Source organism: Lichtheimia ornata (genome assembly GCF_029851405.1).
Source record: "Lichtheimia ornata isolate CBS 291.66 chromosome Unknown scaffold00086, whole genome shotgun sequence".
NCBI lineage: Eukaryota > Fungi > Mucoromycota > Mucoromycetes > Mucorales > Lichtheimiaceae > Lichtheimia > Lichtheimia ornata.
Window position 1 is genome coordinate 49,630 of NW_026695406.1, and position 16,006 is coordinate 65,635.

At 43.5% G+C, this 16,006-nt stretch overlaps 5 protein-coding genes across 5 annotated transcripts; 2 read left to right on the forward strand and 3 right to left on the reverse strand.

The window, feature by feature from the left end:
- Nucleotides 1-2,261: 2,261 nt before the first annotated feature.
- On the forward strand, nucleotides 2,262-4,457 carry O0I10_011281 (uncharacterized protein; the record flags this gene model as incomplete). Its single annotated transcript, XM_058491251.1, has 10 exons — nucleotides 2,262-2,348; nucleotides 2,405-2,495; nucleotides 2,556-2,756; nucleotides 2,833-2,874; nucleotides 2,949-3,337; nucleotides 3,411-3,568; nucleotides 3,630-3,803; nucleotides 3,860-4,109; nucleotides 4,170-4,327; nucleotides 4,385-4,457. 10 exons carry the CDS (start codon nucleotides 2,262-2,264, stop codon nucleotides 4,455-4,457), a joined length of 1,623 nt encoding a protein of 540 aa, XP_058337975.1.
- An 822-nt stretch (nucleotides 4,458-5,279) lies between these two features.
- O0I10_011282 (uncharacterized protein) lies at nucleotides 5,280-8,686 on the forward strand (the record flags this gene model as incomplete). The annotated part of the gene is made up of 14 exons (XM_058491252.1): nucleotides 5,280-5,481; nucleotides 5,548-5,705; nucleotides 5,781-6,083; nucleotides 6,163-6,210; nucleotides 6,273-6,438; nucleotides 6,502-7,398; nucleotides 7,460-7,623; nucleotides 7,677-7,746; nucleotides 7,800-7,997; nucleotides 8,059-8,118; nucleotides 8,177-8,234; nucleotides 8,298-8,433; nucleotides 8,488-8,567; nucleotides 8,626-8,686. 14 exons carry the CDS (start codon nucleotides 5,280-5,282, stop codon nucleotides 8,684-8,686), a joined length of 2,601 nt encoding a protein of 866 aa, XP_058337976.1.
- A 301-nt stretch (nucleotides 8,687-8,987) lies between these two features.
- On the reverse strand, nucleotides 8,988-10,149 carry O0I10_011283 (uncharacterized protein; the record flags this gene model as incomplete). Its single annotated transcript, XM_058491253.1, has 5 exons — nucleotides 8,988-9,209; nucleotides 9,267-9,507; nucleotides 9,581-9,640; nucleotides 9,710-9,797; nucleotides 10,011-10,149. 5 exons carry the CDS (start codon nucleotides 10,147-10,149, stop codon nucleotides 8,988-8,990), a joined length of 750 nt encoding a protein of 249 aa, XP_058337977.1.
- Nucleotides 10,150-11,525: 1,376 nt separating this feature from the next.
- Nucleotides 11,526-12,642, reverse strand: O0I10_011284 (uncharacterized protein; the record flags this gene model as incomplete). The annotated part of the gene is made up of 2 exons (XM_058491254.1): nucleotides 11,526-12,000; nucleotides 12,080-12,642. The coding sequence occupies 2 exons, from the start codon at nucleotides 12,640-12,642 to the stop codon at nucleotides 11,526-11,528; spliced, it is 1,038 nt and encodes a 345-aa protein (XP_058337978.1).
- Nucleotides 12,643-14,646: 2,004 nt separating this feature from the next.
- O0I10_011285 (uncharacterized protein) lies at nucleotides 14,647-15,596 on the reverse strand (the record flags this gene model as incomplete). The annotated part of the gene is made up of 3 exons (XM_058491255.1): nucleotides 14,647-14,872; nucleotides 14,927-15,112; nucleotides 15,241-15,596. 3 exons carry the CDS (start codon nucleotides 15,594-15,596, stop codon nucleotides 14,647-14,649), a joined length of 768 nt encoding a protein of 255 aa, XP_058337979.1.
- Between the last annotated feature and the right edge of the window lie 410 nt (nucleotides 15,597-16,006).

A 16,006-nucleotide genomic window follows, 5' to 3' on the forward strand; every position in this document is an offset into this window, starting at 1 on the left:
CATCTCATTGTGTCTTAACTTGAATACCCATCCACCACACTTTCCGGTACCTCATGTCACATGTCACATTTCACTTCACATTTGACACAAATCAATACTTCATCCTGATGAAGGCGCATCACCACTCTATCAGTTCAAGTTCAAGGGCACCACCTTTTTTATTATCAGCGCATGCACCAACATCCGTTCATGCAGCATACTTTCCTTGTTTACAACGCCATGCACAAAAGATAAAGGGATGCTGTCATGCATGATCATACTTTCATACATCTCTTTCATCTATCGGACATACGTATGTTACCCATAAAAAATCCACCTTTTAAAGCTGCAAGTGGATTTATCAGCTGTGCTCCAAGATGCTTGAACACTTTATCAATTCGATCCATCGTGACGACACTTCTCACGCCCACTCACATATAAATAAGGCTGTTGTCACCAACACTATCACACGCCCTTTCTTCCATATTATCATCAATGACCTTTGGTAAGTCTCGAGGATACGTCTTTATGTGATTCCAAAATGAGGGTGCTCATGATGCATTCATCCATGTCATGTAGCTCACTTCATTGCTTTATGCCTACGTAATGACATTTGGCTGGTTGATGGACCATTTGTGGTAGGTATAGCTATCATTTAAATTGATGAATGTTATTAAAAAGATGCCTTGTACATTTGTAGGCAAAAGACAACCCCATTCTAACGGGAAATGTGGGACTCCTTTGTTAACCAGGATATGGAGCCTCGTACAAATTTGCTAACAGCATTGGGTTCCATTGACGATAGCTGGGTCCAACGTCGCAAGCGGACTCAGCGGCGTAACATACATCATTACATCCATCGACCACAGGCGCTGCTGTATGCGCACCAGCAAGTACCTTTGTGGTATCATGGCGTAGGTGTACATGCCGTATCAAGATCAGTGACAGGCATTTGTCAGAAACTCAAACGGTAATCGATGCTTACGAGAAGTGGAAACATGTCTTTGAAGAAGCGATCTCGGGCTTTTGAATTTCTGAAGCAAGCATTAGCGCAATCTTTAGAGCTGATCAAGAGAGGGTTTTTATGGAAGGATTATGGGAAGAGCACCAAATTGCATGGCTTTGATGACAAGGATGACGAGCTCATTGAGCTGATTCGGCTTGTGCCCACTGACTACACGGTGAATTGCATCAAGCCTAACCATCCAACAAAAACAAATGAGCGCACTCCATTTGTGGAATCCATCGTGCCACTTTTTAAATACCAGTCATCTATATATCCAGTGATCCATCTCGTTTGTGAGGTAAGGGCGAAGAAAGGAACGAGTGTATGGATTATTAAGACTTGTTTCGTAGGTGTGAAAAAGGGCTTGTGATCCCCAAGACCACAAAATTGATGGATGGCATTGGAATGACTACCACTGACCACAAAGAGCGAATCCTAATCGAGTCATCTGGGTAAGATTATCGACGTTATTTGAGGACGTTGATGCTCATAGTGCTTGTTTTCGAATACCAGGTTTAGGGATGGTTTACACATCGATGGAAGACTCTCTGAAATTTGTGGACATTCATTCCTCGATGATGCGTTGTATTTGGCAATCACCAAGCGACTGGATAAAGAAGAACTATCATCCATCTGCGGTTAGGATTTACTCAATGTGGCAAAACGCGAGGTGGGGAGAATACCGGGATGCGTTTGACATGTACATAGCAGCGGATGGTGTGATCGAACCTGTGGAAGGACCACTGTAACGGGTTGATTCTTGAGTGCTGTTTTCAAAGAAGACACAATGAGATAACACTATGCGCAAGTCCTCAAGCATAGATAATGTGTTCGCTTTTTACCCTATCTCCTTTGTTGATTTCCCTAGTTTATTATATCCCTCATCATTGTAACTTTTTAATGCTCGCATGAGCGAATCCCTGGTGCCTTGCTATCTATCACACACATGCATACACATACGCAATGAATGTATTTTATCAGAAAAGTCATGCTGAAAGTAAAGAGATGAGGAATGATGATTGTGTGCAGATGATCCATCACTTGTTGGAAACCTTAACTTGGTATGGCGTATGAGTGCACATGACAACCAGCATTTACCTTGCATGGCACGTTCTCCGCACGCCCATTGGGTACAGACGTCAGCTGAGAATAGGGCTATCATTGTTGCACTTGGCAACCAAACGATAAGTGGGAAAATCCTAGCCAACGTTCCTGCACCTTTTTCTTCGTTTCTTTTGCTTTCTCTTTCTCCTTTCTTTTTGACGCCAAAGGGACAATGCCTGTTCCAAGCAAACATTCTTACACTGCAATTCCTTCAGAACCCAATTCCGAAAAGGAATTCCAAACTACACGTCGCAATGCTGTAAGTTTCTCCACGGCTGCCTCTTTATTCGTTGTCATATTGACTCTTCTCTATAGAAGCTGCGTCGTTTCCTTGGTTTGGCTTTACTCGTTATCTTGGGAACCACTGCTTTATCAGCATTGGTTGGTATTTCAAAGCATAAAAAGAGTGAGTGGATGAAGCTATATCATACCAAGGATGAGCAATGATGTTGACATGATGCAATAGAACACCACAAGCGCAATGTTATCATGATGATCAGTGATGGTTTTGGACCTGCATCCGAGACATATGCACGTCAATATCATGCATGGAGAGAAGGATTGGAACCCAAGGAAGCACGTTTACCATTGGATCATGTACACGTTGGCCATAGCCGAACACAAAGCTCTTCTAGCTTGGTGACTGATAGCGCAGCAGGTGCCACAGGTATGTAAACAAACATCTACGGATGACTCCTTCCGATGTATATACTAATAGCGGGCGTGTTGGTATTGTTTGATAGCTTTCGCATGCGGGCTCAAGAGTTACAACGGCGCTATCGGAGGTAAAACAAGTTGCAGGAGAGGGAGGGAGGACCTATAATGTCACAGGTGATTGATAAGGGTATGTCATCATTAGTGGATCCCGAAAAGGTGCCATGCGGTACTGTGCTTGAATCGGCCAAGGTGCATCATGATATGCTTACAGCTTTGGTGGTCACTTCCCGTATTACTCATGCAACACCTGCTTCCTTTTCGGCTCATGTTGATTGGCGCGATGATGAGAATACTATTGCTGAGCAACAAATCGGAAACAACCCATTGGGCCGCACCGTGGATTTGATGTTTGGTGGTGGCTCATGTGAGTTTTTAAGCAACACCACTCAAGATAGCTGCAGAGCGGATGATCGTGATCTTTTTACCGAGGCTCAAGAAAAGTTTGGATGGTCTGTGAAGCGCACACGTCAAGAGTTTGATGAAATCCAATCCTCTGTTGATCTCCCATTGATGGCTATCTTCTCTCCTCAGGCAAGTGGTTATCCTCCCCCCTTTATACCCCATCTATCATCTCGAGCATATAAAGTTAACGTTTCATATGCAGCACATGGATTATGAGATTGATCGCAACCCCGCCGAACAACCCTCTCTCAAGGAAATGGTCGAAAAGGCTTTGGCTATTTTGGATGAGCAATCACAAAAGACCGGCAAGAACTTTTTCCTCATGATTGAAGGAAGCCGTATTGATATGGCTGCTCACACGTACGTGATGATGGTGGTGGTGGAGGGGGAAAAGGTGCTTCATGTTCTAACATGTATATAGGAATGACCCTGCAGCCCACTTTTATGAAATCTACGAATATCATCAGACAGCTGAAACAGTATTGCAATTCGCCAAGGAACACAAGGGCACTGTCGTCATCTCCACAAGTGATCATGAGACTGGTGGTCTCACTGTGGGTCGTCAGGTCACTGAAGAATACCCTGAATACAAATGGTACTTCGTTTTACTTCTTTCTCGATGGCTATGATGAACTAACAATAAGTTTAAAGGAACCCCGAGGTGATCAGCAGGGTGCGTAATTCTTCTGAAGCGTTGGCTCGTGCGTGGGATGCTGCACAACAAAAGGAAATCGATGCTCTCAGCTATCTTCGTCAAGAAATTATCGTCAACGGCTTGGGTATTGATGATGCTACCGAGGATGAAATCCAATCTTTGGTTTCTTGGAAGGACAGTGGAAAGGATATCACCGATCTTGAAAACAGGCTTTCTGATATGGTTAGCCGTCGTGCTTTGATTGGCGTAAGTTATCTAATCTCTAGGGGGTGTTGTTGAAAAATAATATCTAACACGTCCTCGTAGTGGACTACGCATGGTCACACAGCTGTGGATGTCAATCTTTATGCTTATGGCAAGGGCACCAAGGCACTTCGTGGTAGCCATGAAAACATTGAGATTGGTGAATTCATTTCAGATTATCTAAAGTTGGATTTGCAAGATATCACCTCGAGATTGAACGCGTAAGTCATCCACACTACATCATGTGACAAAAACAAGGCACTCATGATACACTTTAGAGATCAACCATTTGCAGCTGCCAGCAAGGAGGAATTGCCTAGAGTATCCAACCATCAGCTCCACTATGATTAAGCACAAGTTTTGTGGTGTTTTTCATATTCTGAATAAAAGCCGTGCATATACCATACTTGCCGAACCTTCGTTTCTAGCTCTATTTTATCATGACCCAAACTTTTTGAAGCTTGTGGTTTGTATGCTTATCGATCAAGGTGCCATCGACCTTTCCTTTCTGAGACGTACAATTACACACAAGCATCCTCGAACAATGCCTTCTTATGAGTGGGATTGAACACATCAAGTCATTTGCCATCATAGTAGATAGGCATCATAAGCTCCCTAGTATGTATCAAACAAATTAAACGAGAGGATGATCCTTTGCCATATCATTATGAGAGTGTTGGATGTACACGAATGTCTCGTTTTGGTACAGCGTAAAAGTGTTATCCAATTTGGGGCTCATTGTAGCTACATGCAAAGACAATGGTTTCTTTATTATCGTCGCAAGTTGAAGCATTGATAACCTCTAGTATTGGATCCATCTAGTCCTAAATCTGATAGCAATAATGGATCATGGTTTCCAGGAGGATTCAAGGGTAGAGGCAACGAGGTTGATCATGTGGTGTGCGCGACACAAGCATCAAAACGTGGAATCACAAGGTCAATTACGATTGCTGCTGCTGCTGCTTCTGGATCAACATCTTTATGGAGAAATACAATGCATTGTTGACAAGCATGGATCGATGAATTGTAATAGCAATAAGGCACAGTGGATAGTAATATTTGCGGGGATTGGAACATTGGCTACACACACCCACTTCTTATTTGAAAGGCAAAAGTCAGATAACCGCGTCTGCGGCTTCCTTTACGACTTGTTTCTTCTCTCCTTCACTCACCATGGCGAACAATGTGGGTCAGCAACCGCCATCTCCTTCAGCCATGCATTTGTATCAGAGCGCATCACCCACCACTCCAACACACGTTGATCACGCACGTCATAAAGGATACACATTAGAAGAGGTGCACAGTTGGTCTGAAGCCAAAGTTGCAGAATGGTTATCGCATCTCAACCATGGCCGCCATAGAAACAAGTTTATTGGTATGTGGTTCAAAACAGACGATAGAATGATAGCAAGATAGCTTATGGTATGAATTGACGATATAGAAAACAATATCACGGGTGCTGTATTACTCGACCTTGACAATGAAGCGTTGAAGGCTATGGATATCAGAACAGTGGGTGAACGAGTGAAGCTATTGGTGGCTGTACGATCTCTACGACAAGAGTGTTATGCTGCTGTTGCAAATGCAGCAAGGGCAAGAGTAAGTTTTAATTGGGAATTGAGGATATAGGGACAAGGCTTATTGATCTCTCTCTCTCTCTCTTTCACTCCTTAGATTGCCCATGGCGACCAACGAGCCGATTACCGCATGCATAATCAATCCAGCACATCCATAGCAACAGCACAAACATTGACAGCTGGCTCTTCACTATATCATATTGATGGACATGGGAAGCACGAAGGATTCAATGTCACCAGCCCACATTCTGAAAAGTCATCAAAGTCATCTGAAGGGAAAAGTTTGCTCAATCGATCCAATTCATTCTCACGCTTCCTGGGTCGATCCGATTCGAAAAAGTCTTCTCGTTCTGGTCAAGATGTACCACCCATGCCACCCAGCCCAAAAACTATTCAGAAGGTAGGTGCGTGTTTTATCAACCAGGGGAAGAAAAAGGAGATTCTACATCCAAAGAAAGGTTCTGATATTATTGTTATAGCGCAAGTCATTGGAGAAAGGCATCATGTCAATGGAAAAAGTCAAGCAGGTATGGATTTAGAAGAGGATGGAAGGATTGTACAAGGTGAATTGATATGGCAATTGGCTTAGACATGTGTCAAAGTATTTGGAGAAGAGGGCCAAACTCGGATCGTCAATGTGCACAATACATCGGATGCAAAGGCTATCATGGCCAAGGTGTTACACAAGTTTGGTATCGACGAATGCAACGCAGATCGATATTGCATATTTGTTGGATCAAGTACCAATGGAGAAGGTAATGGGTTTGGTATATCTGGAAGGAGAAGGAAGGATACTAATACTAAAGGAATGTTTGTAGCACGTGCATTGAAGGATGATGAGCTTGTTGAGATTTGTCGATCAGCTGACCGGCCTGAAAAAGAGCGACTGATTTTAAGGAAACGACACATGTATCCCACCCATGAAGAATTCAAGCGCAAAGGAACCACCAATTGGAAGTTTCCCAGAAACCCAATGCAATCCGATATCGACAATACAAGTGCATTCAGCATTCATTCTCCCAGCATATCAGAGACACCTCAACCATGGATGCCTGATAAACAAATGACCCTCGACATCATCACCGGCTCTTCATCCACCGACAGCCTTAGTTCACGAGCGAGCCGACGTCCTCAAAATCAAGCACGTGTACGCCGCTTCTTTGGTGAACGTCCGCCATCCGAAGTCATTTCATCCAACCTCCCATCCTTCTTTCCCAACCACAAACGTGAAATGCTTGAAACAGCTGGTATCAATGCGAAGCGTATGTCCATGACTAGAACATCATCCATGGCACGAAGAGAAAGTCGAGCTGCTTTTCGTAACAGTGTACTACCCGAATTGGTGTCTGTTTTGGGTGTCGATCTCGGCAAATTCTTAGAAGAAGAGGAGGAAACAGCTGATAATCAAACATTGGAGACAATGAGCCAGGATATGGAGGATAAAGAAAAGGACGAAGACAAAGAAGAGGAAGCAGCCACAACAACAACAACGGCAACACCACCAGCAGAGGAAGAAGAGAATGACCACAAGAGCATCCATGTACCAAGCATCATTGAGGAACCTGAAACTCCCTCTTCGAGTACAGTAACACAATCAACAACAGTGACTGAGACAACAGGTACAATGAAAAAGACATTGTGCTACAACCAGCAGCTAATCTTGGGTTTAGACACTCCCGACTCAAATGAACCTGAGCGTGACGCACCAATGATATGTAAGGGATACAACCAAGTTTGGGAAAGGTCGATGTGTGTATTGACACTTTACATCCATAGCCGATGACTCGCCTCTTGCTTGGATGAAGGGATCACTTATTGGCAGAGGAACTTTTGGTGATGTCTATCTTGGATTGAATCCACTCAATGGAGAGCTGATGGCGGTGAAACAAGTTGAATTGCCTGTCGAGAACTCTGCTACGGAAAATCAAAAGCGTTCAATGGTATGTTTGGAATCGTATGCAAGGTGTAGGATGGCATGCTAATGATTGGGTAGGTGGAAGCTTTACAGCGAGAGATTGCCCTGTTGAAGGAATTACAACATGAAAATATTGTACAATACCTGGGTATGTGTATACTTTTGGGGTAGTACATGGAATGCTGATCGATATTTGGTTAGGCTCTCAAACGGATATGGCGCATTTTAGCATCTTCCTCGAATATGTGCCAGGTGGTTCAGTGGCTGGTCTACTCGCAAGCTATGGTGCCTTCCAAGAACCGCTCGTCCAAAGCTTTGTACGTCAAATTCTCAAGGGCTTGAACTACTTGCATGGCAAGGACATTGTACACAGAGATATCAAGGGTGCCAATGTACTAGGTAAGAAGGGCATGCTTTTTTATTCAAATGGAAGCATTAACACATGTCTCTTTCTTTATAGTTGATAATAAAGGAGGCGTCAAGATCAGCGATTTTGGTATCTCAAAAAAGGTGGAAGAAGGTTAGCAACGATTATCAATTGTTCAGGTTGATGGCATGTATCTTACAATTAGGCGTAGACATTATGCAAGTTTCATCGGCAGCACATCGACCTAGTTTGCAAGGCTCAATATTCTGGTATGTATCAAAGAACAAAGGAACAAAGAGAGCCAATGTTACTTACCTTGTTGCATAATGTAGGATGGCACCAGAAGTCGTTAAACAAACGCATTATACCCGCAAAGCCGATATATGGTCTTTGGGCTGCATGGTGGTTGAAATGTTCACCGGTGATCATCCTTTCCCCGAATTCTCACAAATGCAAGCCATATTCAAGGTACATGTATGCTTTGTCGTTTTAGCTGGTATAGGCATTGACACATCGTAATAGATTGGAAGCTACACAGCACCGAATATTCCCGAGAACATTAGCGAGGAAGCCAAGGATTTCTTAAAATGCACATTCAAATTGTAAGTGGTGATGCATAATAGATCATTAGTGCATGTTCCTAACATGGATTGTTTGTAGAAATCACGAGGAAAGACCAAGTGCAAAGGAGTTATTGGATCATCCATTCTTGAAGATATAGCCTGTTTATCTAAAAAGCACACCTTGTATATAGAAGAGTAAAATCAAAATGTTTATTATTACTATTATGTGGCGGTGTGTGTGTGTGTGATTTGCTACTATGAGGTATGTGAAGTTGTGCGACAAGGTCTTTCCGACATAAACGGGCAACACAACAAATGAGACAGAGCGTAGTATATTTGTATTGTCTATTTGAATCGTGAAGAATGAAAGTTGGTTTATTCTTTTTGAATGCGATACATGTCCAGCCATGGCCGTTTGATTTTCTCAAATTTCCAAGCACATGAAGGTTATTGGGTTGTTTAAGCGGAAGCACCAAGGGATGGGAAAGCAGCAGCATCTTGGATGTTGACAGCAGGGCCATTGTTCTTGGCACCACGACGACCGTTACCACGGCCACGACGATCACCACCACGGCGTTCACCACGGAAACCACCACGGGGCTTTTCAACGAAGCGTTGCTCAATTTCAACAACAACCTTCTCCTTGCGAGGCTTCTCGGCAGACTTCTTGGGCTTGGAGTCCTATTGTTGTTTCGCTTAGTCACTCGATTTTTCCTTTTTGCAATCCCTTTCTTTTACCTTGTTAGTAGCAAAGTACTCAGGCTCATCCTCCTTGACAAAGGCAACAGCGTTTTCCCACTTCTTGTCATCAGAGCCCTCGTTAGCCTTACGGGCTTCAGGAAGAGCAACCTTCAAAGACTTGTTGGCCTTTTCGGCAAGGTATTCCTCAAGAGTCTTGACCTTTTCCTCAGCTTCAGCAGCCTCAGCAGCAGCGGCTTCTTCAGCAGCAGGGTCCTTGGGGGACAAGCTGTCCTTGGCACTATACACACATTCAATCAGCCATTCTCTTCTTTTTGTTTTGATCCTAATCATCCCTCACCCCTTCCACTTACGCTTCAGCCTCAGCAGTCTCGGGATGACCCCAACCTTGCTTTTCCTTCTTTTCGGAATCACTATCGTATTTTGTCTGTCAATGATGGCTGCTGGCTAGGCTGGATGCCATGAATAAAAAAAATACTCACGCAATACCGGTACCGCTGTGGCGGTCAAATTGACGACCACGTTGGGGACGACCGTTTTGGCGACCACCACGACGCTTCTCACGGGGACCTATATCATAAGGAACGAATTAGCATTGGAGTGTTGTGTGGTGTCGTGTGTGTGTTGAATGTGTCGAATGAAGCAGCCCTTTCAATTTTGGTCCCTGAGCAAACAATGGTGGGTTTCCAAGTGCATTTCTCGACAATGGTGGATTGTTGCTGCAAGTATGACCGAAAAGAAAGGGCTTTGTATGCAATGTTGAGTGGGAGAAAGGATAATTACCAGCGCCATTGGCCTTGGTGTTGCGCTTCTCGGCCTTGGGCTCTTCAGCCTTCTTTTGCTCCTTGGGGGGAGCAACAGGCTTAGGGATGTCGCCATCCTCGTTCAGGAGGTCGAAAATGTTATTAGAGAAGGCGGACATGACTACAACGACCTTGGAATCGATTTAGTTTGCGATAGATGCGGCCTCGAAAGGTGAGGATGGATGGATGGATGTTTCGCAAAAGAGGGAGGAAAGTGGATGGGGAGATGAAGCTCTATAGTCTAATCTGCTATTTCATTTTGGGATCCCGCCCAACTCATACACATATCTCAGTAGCAGCTTCTACAACATGCAGTACATACATACATACATACATATCATCTCACGTCATAATATCTCTCGCTTTTCCCTTTTACTATACAATACTCCATTCTAAATTATTGTATCCTGGATGTGTTTCAAAAATAAAGTTAAAAGGTTAAAGTCAAGCGCACGTTGCTAGGAAACTGCGACCTATGATGCATGCCATGGTGACCACCGAAACCTTAGCAACAACCTTTGATCGAAATAAGAACCTCGGGTGATTTGAAGACATTTATCTCGAGAACACCCCTTCCATACATCCTCAAATCCTATTATCAGATGTATGATCCAAGGTGTGCTTGCTGGCTTTGATGACTAATAATACCACCAGTATGAAGATTTGGGGTGCCTTAACTCGACGTCCTCATGACGAGAACGAAACGATGTTAACAAAGTAGTAGAGGATCATAGGTATTGAGGATGATGGTTGAGAATTCTCACGCCGTATTTACTTTTAAGGTATGCAAATACACAGCGAACAAGCAGACGAAGATGCGATGGGTATTGCACATGCCAGCACTTTGTGCAGAAACGACTCACTACATGGATGCATAAAAACAATGAACAAATTTGTGGACCAGCGGATCACAGCAGCTCTCCTTGATGCGTACCAAAAGATGACGTCTTGGCAATGTCAAACAATGTAATCACGAGAGCAAGGCACAATAAGGGAAAAAGAGATGTGCAATAATGGTGATGATGGAATCAATGGAAGAATTTGCGGACATTATCAACCTTGGTGATATGAAAGAATGAAAGCGCTTTGCTTCTTTATCTTCGATACCGCTGCATTTGATTGTTTTCGGCTTCAACTATTATTAGGAGGGACGCAGGTTGCATGAACAAGAATGCTACATGTACTTTTCAAAATTTCATTGGATAAGGGGTATTACTTGTTGGCAACATGGTACGACATGATATATCAAGATGAGCAAAAGCAAGACATATCACATGTATTTTGGCGGGTCATGCTCCTTTCTCATCACTGACAATGTCACACAAAGCCCATTTGGCTACTACACGTGTAGTCTATATATTGCTACAAGAGGCACTTTTTTATTCTTGGAGATTGAGTTGTTGCAGACAATGAAATGGTGGTGGTAGTAGTATAGTGGATGATGTTTGTGTATGCGAGATTGTATTGGGTTGGGGAGAGTGTAGAGTATTTACATTTACAAAAAGGTCATGACGACGGCCACAGAGAACAAGGCAGTGACAAAAGGTGCTGCCACCAAAGTGGCCGATGCACCTGTTGAATCATCACTGGCAGTGTTTTGTGCATCGCATTGTAAGGCGGTAGTGTTCTGGAAGGTGACATTGTTAAGCTGAGCAGCGATTTGAAGGGTCTGGCCTCGATTGTAAAAGTCGACAATCAAGAAATTAGGCGCTCTGCCAAATGTCTGAGTACATTCTTGGGCCTGGGCAAGCAATGATCCCTCCGAATTGGTCTTGTTGGCCGAGCCTGATTGAGGAACCTGGATAGTGTTTGAACCCATAGGCAAGTTGCCATACAAGTAGTGGTTCATGCCATACATCATTTCGGATGGGTTGCTAGGATCAGAAGGTCGATCAATGGTACAGCTGAAATCGGATGCATTTGAATTCTCGTAGGGTGTTTGGAAATTGTAGCTAAATTCAGGATGAAGCCTACAAGAGAGTACAAAGAAAAAAGCTTAATTAATACATGCTGATGATCAAAGATACCCCACCCATCCCACACACTTACCATGGGACACTCGCTTGATCAGCACCCGATTCAACATAATTGACAAGTCGCTTTCCTGAAGAAATCATTTCACCAAGCGTGGGCCATGTATAGTTGTTGGCATCTTGAACATGTGCATAGTCGAGCAAACCACTGGATTGATAGGGCGATTGGAAATCGGATGCTTGAAAGTCATGGTTGGGAATATTCCAAAAGATGCTGAGCACTTCATCGGGATTGTCTTTGAGCCATGATGCAATCTTTGATAACGTATCAGTAGCTGGTCCTGCATCAAGAATGGAACAAGAGGTGTGACATAGGTTCATGGATGAAGATGAGTTTTCGGCCTTGACAGCAGATAACTTTAGGGCTCGTACGCCATCTGCCAACTGCGAGGTGATGGCACACATTTGGGTGGACGCGGGATTGGCAGCATAAGCATACGAGTTATGCGTCAAGACGTATGTCAATTCGTTGTACGGCTTGGAACAAAATTCACTGTAACCATTGCATTGCTGTTGTCCAGACACCAAAGATATCGAACCCAGCAGTAATGCGCTCAAGAAGCTTGTACGGATGAACATGGTGGTATATATGTATAATACAAAAAAAAGTGAAAAGAAGAAAGAGAGAGAAAGAAAGTTATGAAAGCTAAAATGGTGTTTTCTTGGCTGTCTATTTTTATGTTGCCTTAGCCGGAAGACGTACCAAAAGCACAAAATTGACTTTTCCTTGCGTGGCTCGCCTAAAAAAAGAAGGTGTTTGAACACAATGCTGGACACCAACACGTCGTCCAATGGCCCAATGTCGTTTGAATTTCCATATGTCTTTGTGGTATCCTATGCTTTTGATTATCTTTTTTGGTCGTTGATAGCACGTTGTTATGTAAGGGGTGCTTGGCAACAACACCGGTAGTCAATTAATCCAGCAACCATGCTACTGAGTAGTACTAAACGGCACTATTGTATTTTGACACGCTAATGCCTTGTCTCAGCCTAAAAATTCTGTGTAGATCCTCTCCCCATCATGCTTACGTTGTACCATAGCAATGACCAGTTTTTGTTCCTGAGCGATCCCCCGCACACAATAAAGATTTACCCGTTTTCACATCTTTTTCTTTTTGTGTAAGCAATTAGGAATCTTGTGCATCTGATACCAATTATCTCACTGGGACGGTAGTTGAGAACGCCTTTTAGCCGAACGCTTTTTTATCTTCTTGGTGAAACAGATGATGCTATTTGGTGGTCCCAATATGCACACTAACTATCAATAGCTGCACATGCTGAACCTCCAGAACCCCGGTGCGTAGTAGTAGCTCCTCCACCCCCCACCGTAAACATCACGCTCAAATGAGCCAAGAACAAGCTACTGTGTATGTAATCCCCGTTTTTAGAACCTATACATACGTCATGCTTGCATAGTCCCGTGAATAAAGAAAAAGGCGACGAAAACAGAGGCTATGTAAACAATCTTCTCCATTCGATTTATTCAGCCCAAAAGACCCCAAAAAACATGTGATCTTTTTCTCTAGAGTCACTCGGCTATCTAACGCTTATTGGTAATGCAGCAAATCTACGCCCTTCATGGTCACGACAATCCACCGAATCATTCAGTGTTGCTGATGGCAGTTGCGATTGGAGCTATTTGCGTAGTCCACTCTATCCACATGCGAGGCACCCTTTGATTGCTTGTGTGTGCTTCTCCTCGAAACCCAAATGCTCCGGCAGCTACTATTCCCAGCTAGAAACAACCGCAAAACACCTCCAATAAACCTTCCTTTGGCAAAGATATCAGCTTCGATCCATTATTAGCCACACAACATTGCATAGTGGGGATATGCAAACGCCACTCTTTCCTAAGCTACATTTGTACTGCGCTTGTTGCATGTGATGCATGTGATATTATTTGAAGCCAGCATATTTATGCATGTCCTGTTCCAGCATTGGGCGTAGCAAAACCAACCATTGATCGTTTTCATGTTGCCTTAAGAGAGGATAATAATAGTATTGGGGATCAGCGACATTAACCTAAGAGCTGTGGTTGCTATGCCATTTGACCATAATAATAATAATAACATTAGGGCAACGTGGTGCTGCTGATACCTTCAAAGGCAGTGAACAGATCCAAAACGTAACCATTGTACCAAACATAAAGATGCTATTTTAGTTATGGATAAAGCCATTCAATTGTACATTCGCTTCACCTACTATCACATTGAAAAGATACATAGTAATTGCATTCTGTCGTATTTATCCTTCAAAACGACGACAGCGATGAATGATGTACAGCTCCCTACTAGAAGGTTTTTATGTGTGCTAAGATGGCTTGGATGGAAATTGGTCCGCGTGAGGTGCATGACGCGTGGGTAGTCATCACATTACTCGTTGCTATGGCACCATCATCCTATTATTGTTGCTTGGCATCATTCGCTGGATGGTGATGACAGCTTTTGATACATCATGTGAAGACAATAAAAAAGAGATACAATTGTGAAACCAGATACATCTATGTTATTATTTCAACAAAACAGCTCCATGAGACTATCTTACAAAACTTAATTCAGTGTACAGAATAAGAAAACTTTTCATCTACAGGGTCTTATCAAAGATGGCACTGAGAGAGGCCCAGACAGCCTTGGGGGATTGGGAAGCGTCAACGCCGTACCAGATACCCTTCTTCTTGTAGTAGTCGACAACAGGGGCAGTGGACTTGTGGAAAGAGTCAAGACGCTTCTTGAGGGTCTCAGCATTGTCATCGGAGCGTTGAATGAGAGGTTCACCAGTGACATCATCCTTCATAGGAGTCTTGGGAGGGCTAATAAAGAACCATAAGTATACGATGACATGATGTAAGTAGCATACGACTTACTTGAACTCCTTGTGATAGGTTCTGCCGGAAGCGGGGTGAATCAAACGACCAGTGATACGCGAGACCAACAAGTTGTCGTCAATGACCAATTCAACGGCCGAGTTCAAAGGCTTCTTACGCTTCTCCAACATGTCATCCAACTTTTCGGCTTGAACAACAGTGCGAGGGAAACCATCCAAAATGAAACTATAAAGTGGAATTTGGCATTTAGATCATTCTCTTGTGCAACACTGCCCCTGGGCTGTCAATTCGTCGTCTTCTCTCTCTCTCTTTCACTCCTCACACTCATATACACGTGCAAGTAGATGACTTACCCATTCTTGCATTCAGCGTTGTTGTCAAGGTTCTCTTCAATCATACCAACGACAATTTCATCGGAAACAAGACCACCAGCATCCATGACCTTCTTGGCTTCCAAGCCGAGGGGAGTCTTGGCGGCAACAGCAGCACGAAGCATATCACCAGTAGCCAAGTGACAAGCACAGAACTTTTCCTTGATAGCAGGAGCTTGAGTACCCTTACCAGCACCAGGAGGACCCATGATCACCATACGGAGCTGTTCCTTAGGGACACCTTGGGCGACCTTCTTCTCAAGAGCATCGAAGCGCTCATGGAGGGACTGAATGTTCTTTTTGATTTCCTCAAGGATAGCAGATTGCTTGTCGGCCATTGTTAAAGTAAAAAGTCGGTTCAAAGAAAAGAAACGGGTATTTAGTGCAGACACAGGGGTGGTGGTTATACAGTGCAAGTCACGATCTTGATGCTGCTGTGCTTGCATCCTATCGCCGCATGCACAAGCTGACATAATTTTGTTTCCTCAAGCGTGTGATAACTAATGTATCTTGGCTACACATACACATACACAACACATACACACATCTATCATTGCTGTCAGGCATGTCATTATGAATAAATCACTTTACACACGTGAAGACTCTTCTTTTACCATCATCATCAATCACTCCTCCTTTTAACCCATTTTCAATCATGAGAAGAGGTCCGCTGCTGGAACAATAACAGATGATGGGATGAAATGTGTAACCTTTGCAACCCAACAATATGCAGCAGCAGTAGGTTTAG